Below are 18,540 nucleotides of genomic sequence, written 5' to 3' on the forward strand. Positions count from 1 at the left end.
TTTTTTTTTTTTTTAATGTTTTTACATTGTAGTACTTGTTTTGCTTGTTGGTAGTGTTTGCTTATTTAATACATTCTGTCAAGGACAGGGAAAAAAAAAAAGAGTCTGATGTTTAACTGATTGAGCCACCCAGATGCCCCCCTAAAAGATTTTTTTTATTACAAATGCATGTTGATTTCATCACATGCTTTTTCTGTATTTATTGAGATGGTTTATTCCTTTAATCTTTTAATATGGTGAATAAAATGAATACATTTTCTAAAAAAAAAAAAACAGTGGAAGCTTCTCTTTTTTCTTCAAATGTGTGTTTATTTTAGGAAAGAGAGCATTGTGCAAGTGTGAGCAGGGAAGAGGCAAAGAGAGAGGGAGGGAGGGAGTCCCAAGCAGGCTCCATGCTGTCAGCACAGAGCCCAGTGCCGGGCTCCATCTCCCCCACTGTGAGATCATGACCTGATGGGAAATCAAGAGTCATACGTTTAACCAACTGAGCCACCCAGGAGCCCTAGAAACGGCGGAAGTTTCAAAAGATAAAATGGAATGGCCGAAAAGAGGTATGATTAGCCAAGGTAACAAGACTGCCAAGCTGTACTTCTGTCATGGTTCTATAGGTATTGACAGGCCACTGAAGGGTTTTCAAAAAGGACCTCATAATTATGTAACAGATTTTTCTTCCTCTAATAACTTTACCTGGGCAATGATGAAAATTTACCATTAACACTATATATAGTTTCTATCTAGCACAGATCTTCAATTGTACATTTTTTATGAATTAAATTTATTGTCAGATTGGCTTATATACAATGCCCAGTGCTCATCCCAACAAGGGCCCCCCTCCACGCCCATCACCCACCTCCCCTCTCCCCCCCACCCTCAGTTTGTTCTCTGTATTTAAGCCTCTCTTGCGGTTTTCCTCCTCCCCTCTCTGTTTGTAACTGTTTTTCCCCCTTCCCTTCCCCCATGGTCTTCTGCTAAGTTTCTCAAGTTTCACATATGATTCAACTGTACATTTTAAGAAGAGGGAGATACTGAAGACCCAGTGACTCTGCCCCTCATTACTCTATACACAGAGCTGGGCCAATGCTCCCTGAGATGTTGTAGCTGTAACGAAGTATGATAATTTTCTATAGAAAAAGTACCTTGTTCTAGTAATTTAAGGAAAAGTTATGACTCTTCTATAAGATTTTGATTCTTTATGAAAGATACTCTAAAGAAGAAAATATGGAGACTTGAACAGACCTGGAGATAAGCTTTGTGGTAGTTAATTTTAGGTGTCAATTTTGCTAGGGCATAGTACCCCGATATTTGGTCAGAAACTAGTCTGGCTGTTGCCATGAAGATATTTTTAAGATGAGATTCATTTAAGTTTATTTATTTGAGAGAGAGAGAGCGAGAGCGAGAGCAAGAGAGAGAGAGAGAGAGCGAGAGCGAGAGCGCGCGCATGGAAGGAACAGAGAGAGAGAATCTCAAGCAGGCTGGCAGTGTGGAGCCCAGCCCAGAAGTTGAACTCACATAACCATGAGATCATGACCTGAGCCAAATTCAAGAGTCAGACTCTTAACTGACTGAGTCACCCAGGCACCCTGAGATTTTTAAATCCATGGACTTTGAGTTAAGTGAATTACTCTCCATAATGTGAGTGGGCCTCACTCAATCAGTTGAAGGCCTAAAGAGAAAAAAGACTGTCCTCCCCTGAGGAAGAGGGAATTCTGCCAGCATATTGCCTTTGGGCTGGAGCTGCAATGTTGACTCTTCCCAGGTCTCCAGCCTGCAGATTCTGGGCTTGCCAGCTTCCACAACCATGGGGGCCCATTCCTGGCAATCTCTGTTTCTGTCTCACCTATCCTTTTGGTTCTGTTTCTCTGGAGAATTCTGACAAATAAAGGCTTTATTTGAACTTAGTTTGCTTTGATTCTGTTCAACTCAATTCACATACATTTACTGAGATGGCCTGCTATTTTCTAGGTACTGTTTAGGTCCTGGAGATATTGAGCAAAAGAAGACATGGGTCTTGACTTCCAGCAGCTCAGAGTATAGTGGGAGACGCTAACGAACAAACCAACAATTACTGCATATTCCAGTGTGCTAAGTGCTGTAATGTTTAAGCACAGGTTCCCAAGCATGGCAGATTAGGCAATTACCCATACTTGGCATTGGGACTATCTCCATTGGCCATCAGGAGCCATTCTGTGGAGTGCAAATTATGCAGGTGTTTCCCAGATGCAGAGCTAATCATTCCTAAATTTATAGCAAACAAGGGAGTCTACAGGTGATAAAATAATGAATCCATCATTGTTTTGGCCTTGAAGAGACTTATTGTCTAGTTAAAGGAACATATATATATATATATATATACACACACACACACAACTATCAGATAGGAAAGAGTGAGATAGGTTTTAACAATGTACAAGTGTCTTTGAGGTTAAAATAAAAAGAAATACTCAGGAGTCAAGTAATTATGTGCACCTCTGAATCTACTCAGCGCCTAAGCAAAGCATTAGAGAATGCTCCTTGTGAAGCTTTACTAAAAACATAAAATGTAAAAAAAAAAAAAAAAGGGGGGGGGGAGGAGGAGGAGGAGGAAGAAGAAAATGAAAGAGAAGGAGAAAGGACCAGTATGATTACTTTCAACACCTTCATTTTATACATGGAGCTCAGAAGGGTGGGGTGATGTTCTCAAAGTTCAAAGTACATGTATGAACATAGTTTTTGGTTTTCTGTTTAAAAGGTTTTCTTTCGAAGGGTGCCTGGGTGACTCAGTTGGTTAAGCATCTGACTTCGGCTCAGGTCATGATCTCATGGTTCGAGGGTTCAAGCCCCACATCAGGCTCTGTGCTGACAGTGCAAAGCCTGCTTGGGATTCTCTCACCCTCTTTCTCTGCTCCTCCCCCACTCATGCTTTCTCTCTCTCTCAAAATAAATAAGTAAACTTTAAGAAAAATTTTTAAAATAAAAGTTTTTCTTTTGTACCACCATAATTGCCTTTCTTGAATGTATGAATTTGATATTAGCCTGTTTATTTCACCAATAGAAAGATCTTTGTGTCTGTTAGCCATCTGTATCTCTCCTTTGGAAAAAGGTCTATTCATGTCTTCTGCCCATTTTTAATTGGATTATTTGTTTTTGGGGTGTTGAGTTTTATAAATTCACTCTGGAAAACAGTATGGAGGTTCCTCAAAAAGTTAAAAATAGGATTATCCTGCCATCCGGCAATTGCACTACTCAGTAAAGGATACAAAAGTACTGATTCAGAGATACATGCACCCCACCCTGATGTGTAACAGCAGCACTATCAACAATAGCCAAATTTTGGAAAGAGCCCAAATGTTCATTGACAGATGAATGGATAAAGAAGTTTGGGTACACACACACGCACACACACACACTAGAATATTACTCAACCATCAAAATGAATGAAATCTTGCCATCTTGCCATTTGACGTGGATGGAACTAGAGAGTGTTATACTAAGCAAAAGAAGTCAGTCAGAGAAAGAGAAATCCCGTATGATTTCACTCATATGTGGAATTTAAGAAACAAAACATGAAAATTATTATCTCTTGGTTCCGTGAGTTCAAGCCCTTCTTTGGACTCTGTGCTGTTGATGCCGAACCTGCTTTGGATTCTCTCTCTGCCCCTGCCCTGCTCACTCTGTTTCTCTCTCTCTCAAAATAAATAAATAAATAAATAAATAAATAAATAAATAAATAAATAAATAAGTAAAATGAACAGAGCAGTCACCTATGGTATAATACCAAGCCATCTATTGCATATTTAATTAGAGACATAAGATAGGGTGGCAAAAAAAATATTTAAAGAAATCATGGCCAAATTTTTTCCCAAGCTGAGGAAAACTACAAACCCACAAATCCAAGGAGATCAATGAATCTCTGAGCATCTAGAATGAGGGCTAAAGAACAAAATAACAATAACTTTTTTTTTAAAGTCTGAGTACAGTTGACATATAATGTTATATTAGTTTCAGGTATAAAACTTAGACTTGATAAGTTTGTACTTTATGCTGAGTTCACCACAAGTGTAGCTACCATCTGTCCATTACACTGCTGTTACAAAGTCAATGACTATATTCCCTTATATTGTGCCTTTTCTTCCCTGGACTTATTCTTAAATGACAAATTAGCTGGGTTCCAAATAGAACACATATGTCTTTTACCTTATCAGGTCTTAAGCACCGAAGAATTATTATTTTCTGTAGTTCATTTAGTCTTTCATCCATTGGTGCTGGAAATTTAGCATTATGTGGCTCTTTACTGTCATAGATTTCCCGCCATTCAGTTATATGTTCACAAAAATGCTCCCTAATGGGGAAAAAAAGCATACTAATTATTATTTCATTGACAAATAATGTTAAAAGAGCGTGTTAAACAAGGAGATTACAGATTTACCCATCCTTACTCAACGCTAAGTCATCAAGTTTAAACAATTACCTGAGTTCTTTGAAGGCAGGAAATTCACTTGCCCGACAAATTTCCTCCCAGCTTTTATCTGATAGCCAAGTTGGATCAGGATTTTTCTCAGCACTCTTAAGACTTACTCCTCCAGTTAAAAGAAACATCAGTTCTTGGTATTCAATCTCTTTCTTTGCCCTGTATTCCCAAAATAAAGACTGCTGTAAATTGCTGATTTTAAAATGGAATGAAATCAGTTTCTGCTTCTATAACCTCAATGAAATCATCCGAACGGATTTACCCTACTGCCATCAACAACTGGAAAACCGGACAAAGTGAATGAAACAACTGTTTCTGGAAGTTACACAATAGCCAGTGCAACACTGTGGTCCCTGGAAAAAGGGACACAAATAAGGTGATCGCTATGATGGTCTCAGCCATCTGCCTGGAGGCACTTTCCAGACTCTACAACAGAGAGGGGATCAAAATCAGAACTCTATTGCTGAGTTGAATAAGCAGAGACCAGAGTTACGGAAGGCTCAAGTGGCAGAATTTTGTGGGCTGAGTCCCAGAGAGAAGGAGATCCACAGAAAAGGGCTCCAGACGTCTGCATAGCTTTCCTCTTGATTCTATTGCTAAATGCTAAGTCATGTATGAACAGGATAACACTCCAGGAGACCAGGCAAAGAATATTGGGAAGCCATAACCTGAACAGCTCCCAGAGCTTACACAGAACTTGGAGACATGAGTTCTTGCCAACTAGAGATAAACCTTTGTTGAACACCAGAGGAATTCAGAGGCAACGTCAGAAGGATCACACCTTAGTAGCAAGCTAACCTACTCTTAGAATGAAGACTCGTCTTGGAATAAAGTCTATTCTAGAACTACCGTAAGAAAGCTTAAAAACAAGTCTAAAAACACCAAACTAATCCAATAATTTAACTACTTGCAAAAGTAAAGTCTAATGCTTTTTTAAGGAATTAAAAACCTTCAGCATTTATCGATGTAAAATTCACAATATCCATAACCAAGAGAAAAAAATCAGTTAATAGATACATAGAAGTGAGAGACATAAGAAGACGACAGAAATGTTACATTTTTTTTAATGTTTTATTTACTTTTTTGTTGGTGGTGGTGGTTAATGGGTTTATTTTAGTTCGGCCCAAAGGCCCCTCCCGAGGAGGTGAAAATCCTCAGAAGAGAGCCTTTATTTACTATTTTGAGAGAGAGTGTATGTGAGCAGAGGAGGGTCAGAGAGAGAGGGAGACACAGAATCCGAAGCAGGCTCCAGGCTCTGAGCTAGCTGTCAGCACAGACCCTGACGCGGGGCTTGAATCCAAAAACGTGAGATCATGACCTGAGCTGAAGCTGGATGCTCAACCGACTGAGCCACCCAGGCACCCCAAGATAGAAATGTTACAAGAGCTATTACAAATATGCTGAAGGAGTTAAAGCAAAATACATAATGGAGAGAGAAACAGGCAATAGAAAAAATAACCAAATGCAAGTTCTAGAGATAAAAATTACAAAGTCTAAAAAGAAAAATTCGGGGCGCCTGGGTGGCTCAGTTGGTTAAGCGTCCAACTTCGGCTCTGGTCTGATCTCATGTTCGTGGGTTCAAGCCCAGCGTCAGGCTCTGTGCTGGCACCTAGCTCAGAGCCTGGAGCCTGCTTCCGGTTCTGTGCCTCCTCCTCTCTCTGCCCCTCCCCCTCTCATGTGCTGTCTCTCTGTATCAAAAATTAAAAAAAATAAAATTAAAAAAATAAAATCTTTAAAAAAAAATAAAATAAATAAAAAGAAAAATTCAGGGGCACCTGGGTGATCTGTTGGCTAAGCGTCCAACTCTTGATTTCAGCTCAGGTCATGATCTCTTGGTTTATGAAATTGAGCCCCACGTGCCTGGGATTCTCTCTCTCCCTCTCTCTCTGCACCTCCCCTGCCTGCGCTCGCTCACTTGCTCACTCTCTCTCAAAATAAATAAAGAAAAATTCACTGATTTCTTTCCAGATGTAGAGAAACTGAAAAAATTCATTATTAGTAGATATACAGTATTAGAACTGTTAAAGAAGTTTCAAGTAGATGGAAATTTGGATCAACACCAAAGAATAAAGACTGCCAGAAATGGTAACTATGTAGGTAAACATAAGAGACTTTTTTCTTATTAAGTTTCTTTGAAAGATTATTGATTACTTAGAGCAAAATAAAAACATGCTATGGGATTTATAACATATGCAAGTGAAATGTATGCCAGTAATAAAACATTACAAGGTGAGAGATGGATGTAAATTGTTGTAAGTTCTTATACTATATAGTATAAGATATAGAGATACAGATATAGTATAATTTTACTGAAGACAGACTGTGATATGTTAAAAGGCATACTATGGTCCCAATTATATCACCACAATAATAAAACAAAAAGTAAGTTAACAAAGGAGATAAAATGGAATAATAAATACTCAATTCAAAAAAAAGAAAATGAGGAAATGGAACAAAGAACAGATGTGCAAAACAAAACCAAGTTGTAAAATGGTAGATTTAACCATAACTCTGTTATCTCATTGAATGTAAATGGTCTACACAATTTCATTAAAGGTAGTGATTATCAGATTATAAAACAAACAAGACCTAACTACATGTTGTCAACAGAAATACAGCTTAAATATAAAGACACAGTAGGTTAAAAGGAAAAGTATGGAAAAATATATACCACGCTAACACTTCAAAAGAAAGCTGGGGAGTATAATAATGTCATACAAAATAGATTTTGAGCAAAGGATAACCCAGGGATTAAAAAAAAAAAAGTCAAGTCAATTCATTAAGAGATCCTAACACATTACACATCTAATAACAGAGCATCAAAACACAAAGAAATATTGATACAACTGTCAGGAACAATCTCCATAGCTGAGAGATTCTAATCCTCTCTCAAAAATTGATTGAACAGGAGACAGAAAATCAATAAATGATATAGTATATAGACTAGCTTGATCTACGTGGCATTTATAGAACATTCAAGAACAGTAAAATCCATTCATTTCAATGGCATATAGAAGATTTGCAGAGATAGACCACATTCTAGGCCTTAAAATGTGTCATTCATAACATTTCTAGAAAAAATAATTATGGAGACAGAAAGCAGATCAGCGGTTACTGGGGGCCAAGAGTAGGAATAGTAACTGACTCAATAGGCACAAGGAAACTTTGAGGTGATGGAAGTGTTCCGAAACTGGAATCTGGTGATGGCTGCAGAATTGTACAGACATACTAAAAGTCATCTACCTGTATTCTTATGATGGGCAAATTGTGTAATATGTCACTTATACCTAATAGGGCTAAAAAAAAGATGTTTTCTGGATAAATGAAAACTAAAGAAGCTTATCACCATTGAACTGGCCTTACAAGAAATATTAAAGTACTTCTTTGAGCTGAAAAGAAATGACACTAATTAATAACAAAAAAATATAAAAGTAAAAATCTCACTGGAAAAGGCAAATAGATAGTAAAGGTAGTAGACTGAATCACTTTTAAAGCTAGTATGAAGGTTAAAACACAAAAGTACTAAAATTACCTAAAACTACAATAGTTAAGGGATGCTTAAAATAAAAATATGTAAAATGTGACATCAAAATTATAAAATGGGGGGTATGTCTGGATGGCTGAATCAGTTGAGCTTCTGACTCTTGATTTCAGCTCAGGTCATGATCTCATGGTTCATGGGATCAAGTCCCACATTGGACTCCATGCTGATGGTGCAGAGCCTGCTTGGGATTCTCTCTCCCTCTCTTTCTGCCCCTCCATTTCCCCCTTCAAAATAAATAAACTTAAAACATACAATTATAATGTGGTATATATACATACAATGAAGTACTATATGGCAATGAGAAAGAGTGAAATCTGGCCATTTGTAGCAAAGTAGATGGTGTTATGCTAAGCGAAATAAGTCAGGCTGAGAAGGACAGATACCATATGTTTGCACTCATAGGTCTAACAGGAGAAACCTAAGAGAGGACCATAGGGAGAGGAAGCGGGAAAGAGAGCTGGGGAGAGTGAGGGACACAGATCATGAGAGACTACTGAATACTGAAAACGAACCGTGGACTGAAGGGGGAGGGGGAGAGAAGGAAGGGGGTGCTGGTCATGGTGGGGGGCACTTGTGGGGAGAAGCACTGGGTGTTATATGGAAACCAATTTGACAATAAACTATTAAATAAAAATAAAAAAACATACAATTATAATAATTTTCTTTCTTTTTTATTTTTTGAGAGCAAGCACTAGCAAGCAAGCAGGTGGGGAGGGGCAGATGGAGAGAGAAAGAGGGAGAGGGAGAGGGAGAAGGGGGAGAAGGGGGAGAAGGGGGGGGAGAGAGAGAGAGAGAGAGAGAATCCTAGGTAGGTTCCATGGCCATTGTGGAGCCCTATGTGGGGCCTGATCTCACAGGAGTGAGACCATGAACTGAGCTGAAATCAAGTCAGATGCTTGACTGACAGAGCCACCCAGGAGACCCGAAACAAACTATTAAAAACACAGGATGCTATATTTGAACCTCACAGTAGCCACAAAGAAAAAAAAAGTTCCTGGTAAATACCACAAAAAAAAAAGAGAGAGAGAAAGGAATCTAAACAGAACACTAAAGAAAGCCATCATAAGGGAAGACAGAAAAGAGAAAAAAAAAGGAACAGAGCAACTAGGAAAACAGGCAGAAAACAATTACAGAATAGCAATCAGTACATACTTATCATTAATTACTTTAAATGTAAATAACCTCTCCAATCAAAAGACATAAAATGAGTGGATTAAAAACAAAAGACGCACCTCTATGCTGCCTACAAGAGATTCAATTTAGAAGTAAGGATACGCACAGACTGAAAGTGAAGGGATAGGAAAAGATAGTCCATGCAAACAGAAATGAAAAGAAAGCTAGTGTAGCTATCCTCATATCAGACAAAATAGACTTTAAAACAGAAACTGTAATAAAAGACCAAGATGAGAATTACATAATGATAAAAGAGTCAATTCAACAAGAAGATACAGCATTTATGAAATATAAACAGCACCAAAATATATAAAGCAAAAATTAATAGATCTAAAGGGAGAAATTGACAGCATGACAGTAATAGTAGGGCACTTTAACACCCGCACTTACATCAAGAATAAATTGAGGCAGAAAAAATAAGGCAACAGTGGCATTAATGACACGTTAGACCACATGGATTTAGTAGACATATACCAAAAATTCCATCCAAAAGCAGAATACACATTCTCTTCACATGCAAATGGAACATTCTCCAGGACAGGTCACATGTTAAATTAAAGACAATAGAGATTATATTAAGCATTTTCTCTGACCACAATGTTACAAAACTAGAAATTGATCACAAAAAGAAAACAACAAAAATGTGGAGATCAAACAACATGCTACTAAACAACCAGTGAGTCATTAAAGAAATCAAACAAGAAATAAAAAACTACAGAGACAAATGAAAACATAAATACAACATATCAAATCTATGGGATGCAGCAAAAGTGGTTCTAAGAGGGAAAATCACAGCAATACAAGACTACCTCAAGAAATAAGAAAAAAAACTCAAACAATCTAACTTTACATCTAAAGGGAGTTAGAGAAAAAATAAATGAAGATCAAAGTTAGTAGAAGGAAGAGAATGACAAAGATCAGAGTGGAAATAGATAAAATTGAGACAAATAAATAAAACAATCAGTAAAACTAAGAGGTGGTTCTTTGAAAAGATAAATAAAATTGACACACTTTTAGCTAGACTAACCAAGAAGAGTTGCATGTCCTACCAATTGAGCCATCCAGGCACCCTGAAAAGACCTCTATTTCTTGACTAGGTTGGTAGTTAGAGACTTTTGCTTTATAAGAATTCATTGAACTGTACATGAGTATTTTGTGGACTTTTACATGTGACTCACATTTTAAAAATCTAATAAACATCCAATCACCAATACAATTACAGAGAAAGGTACAAGTAAAACCATGACTTAAGCAGAGAAAACATGATATATTTCTGTGAGAAACCATCCTCATTGATTAGTTTCCCCTTACAAGTTTTTACAATAAAAAAAAAAAAAACAAGTAACTTACAGAAGAAGATTGGCACATAATAAAAAGGAAAACAGCAGCTTGTCCTTCTCAAATAGTGATCGGCATATATTACAATATAGGTTGTAGGTAAAGTGGTCATTTAAATACCGTAGGCGCTTTTCCAAAATTTTGGATTTGTTACTGAAAGGTTGAAAAACAGGCAAATACACTGAGTCAAACAAAACTAAGAAAAAATAAGTAACAGTTGAATTAACACATAAGTATCCATTGTTAAAAATAAACACACATGCACACACACACACACGCACGCACATGGGTGCATATAAAAATGGTGAAATCTGAGTAAGCTCTGTCAATTTCCTGGTTGTGATATTGTACCATAATAATGTAAAAATGTTACCACTGGAGAAACTGAGGGAAGGATATACCTGGGTAGCTCAGTCAGTTGAGCGTCTGACTCTTGATTTCGGCTCAGGTCATGATCCCAGGGTCATGGGATGGAACACGATGTGGGATTCCATGCCGGGTGAGGAGCCTTCTTGGGATTCTCTCTATTTTTTTTTTTTCTCTCTCTCTCTCTCCCTCTGCCCCTCTCCCCTATGTGCACAAACTCTCTCTCAAATAAAAAATTTTTTAATTACAAAGAAATATGGGACTGAAACTTTTTATTTTTAAAATTTTACTTATTCATTCATTTTTAAAGCTTATTTATTTTTGAGAAAGAGTGCATGAGCAGAGCAGGGGAGGGGCAGAGAAAGAGAGAGAGAGAGCAAGAATCCCAAGAAGACTCTGCACTATCAGCATGGAGTCAGACGTGGGGCTTGAACTCACAAAACAGGAGATCATGACCTGAGTGGAAATCGAGAGTCAACTGAATAAGCCACCCAGGCACCCCATATTTTATTTATTTTTTAAATTTTTTTAGAGAGATGGGGAAACGGAATCTGAAGCAGGCTCCAGGCTCTGAGCTGTCAGCACAGAGCCTGATGCGGGGCTCAAACCCATGGACTCTGGGATCATGACCTGAGCTGAAGTTGGACACTCAATTGACTGAGCCATCCAGGTGCCCCAAATTTTATTTACTTAAGATTTTCTTTTTGAGTAATTTCTACACCCAATGTGGGGCTCAAACTCACAATCCCAAGATCAAGATTTGGATGCTCTACTGACTGAACCAGCCAGGTACCCTGGCAATGAAGCTTTTGAGAGATCTCAAAGGTGGAGAGAGATATTGGAGTTATCAGCACACATAAGTCAGGTGCCACATTAAAGTATTTAAAAGAGGCAGGGGAAGGACTAAAGCTAATCCTTCTATGCCTACATTTTGAGGAGGGGTGAAATAAAACTTAGAATAAAAAGGAGGCTTTCTCTCTCCCCCCCTTTCTTTCAACTTTTCCCATTTTTAAATGTTCTAGAATGAATGTGTATTACATAACAAGAAAACACGTTAAATATTTTTTAGAGGAAGGGATGGTGAAAATCCAATCTAGGGCGGAGGACTGAAGGAGAGGGTGTTTACCTGTCATGAATAGAGTTGATGTAAAGGTTCACAAACCAGGTGAGGGAGTACTGGTACATGGGGTCGATGTTAGCCAGGTCTGCAATGCTGAAGAACAGCACCGAGGAGTGCTTCGCGATGGGTCTGTAGCCTTCCCGAGACTCCGCTATTTTGAGTTCTGTTTTTTCTGCAGTCTAGAAGGAGAAAAAAATCAGGATTAAGATGTAGGAAGTGTGTTTTTTAGTTATGTATTTTTCATAAAATAAAGTTCATATTAAAAAATAGCCCTCTAACTCAATGACAGAATTATAGACATATGGTTTACAAGGAAAGGCTTTAGTATGCTAAAAGCTGGGAAGACAGACAGACAGAAAGAGGGGGTCAGGGGGAGAGGGAGGAAGGAAGAAGGAAGGGGAAGGAAAGAATTAGGGAGGGAAGGAAGAGGAAAAAGAGAGGGAGAAGAAGAATGAACAAAAAATAATATAAGGTTATGTTTCTTGCTTGAGAAATACCAGAGCTGTCAATCTTTGCTTATTCTTTGATTCTTTGTCTGGACCTGACATGTGTCTACTATAGTCACTCATCTTCTTTTATTTAAATATGTCAGAGAGAGAGAAGAGGAGGAGACAGAGAGAGGGAGAGGGAGGGAGAGGGAGAGGGAGGGAGAGGGAGGGAGAGAGAGAATGTGCACATGAGTATGTTTAAGGTGCCAACATGTGTACCAGAAACCAGCACAAAGTCTGGGAAAGTTGATTTCACAAATATTTTTTAGCTGATGGTATTATACATTAAGAGTACCGTTTTCAACTAGCTTTTCACATGTTTAACACTTCTAGACATAGTAAGGGTGTTAATACTTGACTCCAAAAGAAAAAAATTTCTCCAAGACAACAGCTCTTCAATCTGATAGATTGCTATTCTGTAGGAAAAATGTGTAGAGCACTTTATCAATCCACTTTTTCTTTTTTGGACACACTACCCACAGACTGCCAAATGATTGTGCCTGAGTAGTCATGTTTGTACTGAGTGATCCTGTTTGTAAGCTGATTCAATCATGACATAGAGGTAGAACTGGACCCAAGATAAGCCAAAGCAATCCCTCCCCCCTCCCATCCCCACCCAGAGACTTAGAATTGTAAGAGCCTCAGAAGCTGGAGTCAAGTGGTACTGGCCATTAGTGCTAATAAAAGGTAATGGAACCAAAGCTGGTTTCTGTAGGCAAGACAAATGTATGAAGGAAGAGATACAAAAGTGTTACTAGAGAAATTGGTTTTAAGATGGAGAGGCACAGATGGGGACTACACAGTCTTAGAGAGGGGCAGACAAAGAGCAAAGAAACTTTCCATTTATTCTTGAGACCTGTATGTACTTCTATAAGTGCAGAAATAAAATGCCCCCTTGTATCTTTTTTTTAAATTGAGTATAACTGACATACAATGTTACATTAGTTTCCGTGTACAACATACTGACTGGATAAGTTTACATATTGTGTTATGTTCACCACATAGTTACTGTCTGTCAGGATACAACACTATTACAATGTCTTTGACTATATTCTTATGCTGTCCTTTTTATTTGAACTAATTTGAGTGTGCTTCTGTTCCTTGCAAAGTTACACTGGGGGCAAACTGAAAAAGAGTCAAAAGATTGCTAGGATTCTTCTTTCACCTGCTGTTTCTTTGTTATCTCATTGGACATCATTTTCGCAGAGTCTAAGACTTTAATTGCACTTTCATCTTCTAAAATGTTCCCTTCTGAAGATGATAATGTTTGTAAAATTTTTTTCTCTATATCTTTGAGCTGTTTCTTATTAGCTGCAGATTGAAGAATAAGGGCATTTCGATTCTCTTCTAATTCTGGTCTAAAAAGATAGAAACATTTAGTCTAAATTCGCAGTACTTTTTCTTTTTTAAAATTTTTTAATAATAGTTTACTGTCAAATTGGTTTCCATATAACACCCAGTGCTTCTCTCCACAAGTGCCCCCCTCCATGACCATCACCCCTTTGCCCCGAACCCCCTCACCCTTCAGCCCTCAGTTCATTTTTAGTATTCAATAGTCTCTTATGATTTGTGTCCCTCTCTCTCCCCAGCTCTCTTTCCCCCTTCCCCTCCCCATGGTTCTCTGTTAGGTTTCTCCTGTTAGACCTATGAGTAAATTTGCAGTATTTTATCTCAATTCATATCTATATACTAGGTATCACAATTTTGTAGACATTTAAATAATTTTGTAGAAATGTAACACAAACTAAGATATGTAACACAAACTTTATCCTAAGTAAAAAAAAGTTATTTCTATACAAATGATAGTTTGAGAAATGTGAGCAAAAAATGGTCATTAAATTTATATATGTACAATGTGGCAATAACATAGTAAGTCTAAGAACGTGTTATGCTTATCCATGCGGCTTAGGTAGTTTTGTGAGGATAAGAACTGGAGAAGAAACACAACAGAAAACTTCTGATCTATTCTTTGGCTTTGTCATATTTGGTGTTATTTTCTTCATCTCTTCCACAAGAACAGTACCAGAAAAGACAACTCATCATACAATTGCTTCCTCAGGTAAAAGACAAAATTGGCACTTAACCGCTTTAGAAATATAGTATAAAACCTCAAAAACATGGTAATTCACCATGTTAAGGAATATGTTAGTTAGGACATGGTTCTATCTTGGATACTATACAAGTGGGATTCAAGTATTGAAAGTAACAAAAGTAACTCGTGATTACATAACTTCACTTATAATTTGGCTTCATAAAATAGAGTGCTTGATAATGCTGTGTGAAGCTCCAAGTAGAATCAAAGATCTTCAGGAAGCAATCCTTGACTAGCAGCCCTATCAGGTATCCTAATATCTTTTTCTCGTTTAAAACATAATGCATGCTAGTAATGGAAAACTATATAAAGCATGAAAAAATAATTAAAACTATCTACAATCTTACCACCCTCAGAGATGACCACTGTTGACATTCTGGCCTATTCCCGCCCAAAGGTTTTTTTTTTTTTATATATATAGATGTATATCATTCATGAACTTATTTTTTAACAAAATATTATCCATACCATGTATAGTTTTGTATCCTGTTTTTTCATTCTTATCTAAGTATTTTCATCACTCATTCTTATTTCATAATATTACTTGAATATTTCATTATTTCATTAACATCCTTATTTATTTAAGCCTTTCAACACATTTCTGATTTTGTCCATGGCACACATTCTTAGGAAAAACTTTCTTGGCTCCAACAATCAGACACAAGCATGTCTCCTGAATCCTACTACCCATACTAAGAGAGTCCAATATAACATGGTTGGCTTATGCCTTACTCTTTACAGAATGGCTATTTTGTTTTTTATGTTTATTTTTATTTTTTGAGAGAGAATGAGAATATGCAAGCAGAGAATGGGGAGAAGGAAAGTGAGGGAGAGAATCCCAAGCAGGCTCCACAATCAACATGGGGCCTGTCACAGGGCACAATCTCACGATCGTGAGATCATGACCTGAGCTGAAATCAAGAGCTAGACACTCAACTGACTGAGCCACCCAGGTACCCCCAAAACAGCTATTCTAAAGGGTTATATGCTTATTTAATTTATAACTACAAGATATAAAATTTGACCAGGCTTTGGAATAATCACATAACAAACATATTAATGGCCTACAAATATTCCTCTCTAAACCATCAGGAAGCATATAAGAAAATACATACCTCTCCTTTGCAACAACAATACCTAGTAATTGATCTTCAAGTCCTTCTGGAGTTATCATGAAATTGAGCAAAGACACCTTTGTTGCCACTTCTGGCATATAGTGTGGATTTCTCAGCTTTGTGGTGATATAAAACTTAAAATCAAAGGAATACTCAATAATGACCTCACCAAGTCTGATGCAATCCATGCCACCTATATTTCAGAAAGCAAACACATGATAAGTGAGCCAAAGTTGTATAGTCCCTCCATGGTAAAGCCATTCCCGAGATAAATAACAGGTCTTAAAGTAAAAAAAAAAAAAAAAAAAATAGAATCGAGGTGTGACAAAAGTCACAGACGCAGAGGCAAATACGCAATTATAGAGCAGGACTCATTCATTCTGGGGTGGTCTAAGACATTTTCTCAGGTTGTCATGGAGACTTCTAAATCAAGATTCCTTTTGACCTTGCCTCCTCCATCATTTTCAATCATGAGTCCAAGATTATTTGTATATGGCTAAAGCTCTTAAAAGTACTAGAGTTTGACAGAGATAAAATTTTTATAAGCGGAAAGACAACTCTGGTCCACATTAACCATTACTATTCATACTGATGGACTTTGTGAGCTCCATGGTCACAAGATATAGGGATTTCAGGCTGGCTTCATCTTCTTGATATTCTCTACTGAACAACCATCTAGATAACAGGTATTAACATAATGAGCAGAGAGCAAGATGTTTATTTTAGAATATATGACCAAAATCCATTCCTGATACTTGTCTCAAATTTCCTTTCACATGTAACAATGACCCAGAAGTTCTGAGTAATTAACATTATTCTTAAATTTCTGTAGTGGCTTTCTTGCCACAAAGATATGCTTTAAAGATAATCAAACCATCTTTCAGTTCTACCAACTAATATTAATGAACCTCTACCTTGCTTAAAAGTTTGTCTAAGTAGTAAAGGCTCCAAAGATGGGTCCAGTTCTTCACCAACATTTTCTAACAGAAGCGGAGTTCCAAACTGAATACAGTTTTCCAGTGTTCTCATATAGTCTGGATCAGATAACTTAATTATGCTAAGCTGATTTTCTTTTTCAGAGTTTTTGATCCACTTATTAGCTTGACCCTGAGGGTCAATCATTAAGGGCCTGGAATATAATATGAAAAATGAAATAAATAGATGTTGATATTTCTTTAAAAATATGTAAATAAACATCACCATCAATCTTTACCAATGCAAAATGTTTAAATACATTATCAAGATTAATCTTCATGGACTCCAGAAGGAAGAGAACCTGAAGGATACCTGAGTGAGTGCAAACTGGGGAGATTGGAAAACGGGCCAGCCCGAGACGGGAAGGGGAGGTGGGAGCCCCATCCCAACGCAGGGCAAGCGCGGGGAGCCCGAGAGACAAAGGGAAGAGACAGAGAGACTGAACACACTCATAGTACTGTCTCTGGGGAAGAGGTAAAGAATGCTTAACCACGCTTGGAGAGAGAAGCTCACTCCATAGTTAACTGCTGGGTAGCCTAAATCCCGAACCCAGGTGGCGCGCAACGGAAGGAACAGCTTCCAGCCCGGTGCCATCTTGGCGAGGAGTCGGCGACCGCTGCCACGGTGGTGATAGGGGTGCCCACTTCGACCTCGGTTTTGGGAGTGGGAGCACACACCTCATATCCACGGCGCATCTTGCCCCCAGCATTGGCCCCGCAAAACCTGAATCCCGGGTGCCAACAGGGAAAAAACAGCCCCCACCTCTGCGTGATCCCGGCAGGGAATTGGCGGCAGTGGAGACCTGGGTGCACGCGCACAGGCTACAGGAGCTCCCAGCTCATTTCCAGCAGCTCCCGGCGCCACCTCAGGCAACAGCTGCGCACTCATTCCTCCCCCAACCCTAACACGATCCCCGCTGGGGGTTGGGTCTGAGACGTGCACACTTCACCTCCTGCTGCGCATCTCGCCTCAGGCAGGGTCAGCCGAAATCCCAGCCTGAGCCAAGACAAACCGATTACCCCCTCCAAGAAGCCAGCAACCAAAACAAAAACACCATCTGTGGTAGCATAAAGAGTGCATGGACTGGAACTTTGAACCGAGGCAGGCCTGGAAAATACAACTCTGCTCAACCGCGGCAAAAGGAGATCAGACTCATTAGAGTGGCCTACAGTTCTTGTTCAGCAGAACTTGGTGTGCCGCCTGCCTATCTAATCTCCACAAACACCAAGGCGGAGCCTCTGAGAGCAGCCTCAAAGACCTACCACATCAAACCACGCCTATCCATGAGAGGGAGCTGCTGTTTTTTTTAGGGTGTTTTTTTTTTTTGGTTTTTTTTATAAGTTTTTTCTTTTTTTTCTTCAATTTTTTTTCTATTTGCCTTTTTATGTACGTATTTTTTATTATTATTACTTTTTTTTACTTAAAATTTTTAAAATTTTTACTCCTTATTTTCCTTTCTCCTTTCTCCCTTTTTTTTTTCTTACCTTCTTGCAATCCAGATATATTCTACTATATCTCATCCCTACCTCTCCCCTCAACTGGTCATACACTTTTAGACTGTCCACTGTCCTTTATTGTCTCTGCCCCCCTTTATTTTTTTTCCTTTTTTTCTTTTTCTTTTTCTTTTTCTTTTCTTCTCCTCTTTTCGTCTCTTTCCTCCCCACTCTCTTTATTTTCTTTCCCCCTTTTAATGTGTTTGTTTGTTTGATTTGTCTGTGCATTTGTGTGTTACTGTTCCCTCTGTGTTTGTCTGTCTGTTTTCCTTCTTAGGGCTACACCAAGAAACAAGCCAAAGTGTGCATGACAGCGAGACCCAAATACTGCTGAGTAGGGAAATAAAATATTCAAAGGCACAGCAAGCAGTGCTCAACGAGCTCCCTAA

The 18,540-nt window shown here is 38.3% G+C and overlaps 1 protein-coding gene across 1 annotated transcript in view; it reads right to left on the minus strand.

The window, feature by feature from the left end:
* Positions 1-18,540, minus strand: part of DNAH12 (dynein axonemal heavy chain 12) — a 169,930-nt gene that overhangs the window by 23,749 nt on the left and 127,641 nt on the right. The window contains exons 55-61 of the mRNA XM_029917884.1: positions 16,598-16,812; positions 15,684-15,876; positions 13,642-13,834; positions 11,995-12,167; positions 10,515-10,655; positions 4,448-4,606; positions 4,174-4,318 (exon numbers count right to left, since the gene is read on the minus strand). Of these exons, the coding sequence (XP_029773744.1) occupies positions 4,174-4,318; positions 4,448-4,606; positions 10,515-10,655; positions 11,995-12,167; positions 13,642-13,834; positions 15,684-15,876; positions 16,598-16,812 (1,219 nt within the window). The remainder of the gene's footprint in view (positions 1-4,173; positions 4,319-4,447; positions 4,607-10,514; positions 10,656-11,994; positions 12,168-13,641; positions 13,835-15,683; positions 15,877-16,597; positions 16,813-18,540) is intronic.

Source organism: Suricata suricatta, chromosome 12, assembly GCF_006229205.1.
Source record: "Suricata suricatta isolate VVHF042 chromosome 12, meerkat_22Aug2017_6uvM2_HiC, whole genome shotgun sequence".
Taxonomy (NCBI): domain Eukaryota; kingdom Metazoa; phylum Chordata; class Mammalia; order Carnivora; family Herpestidae; genus Suricata; species Suricata suricatta.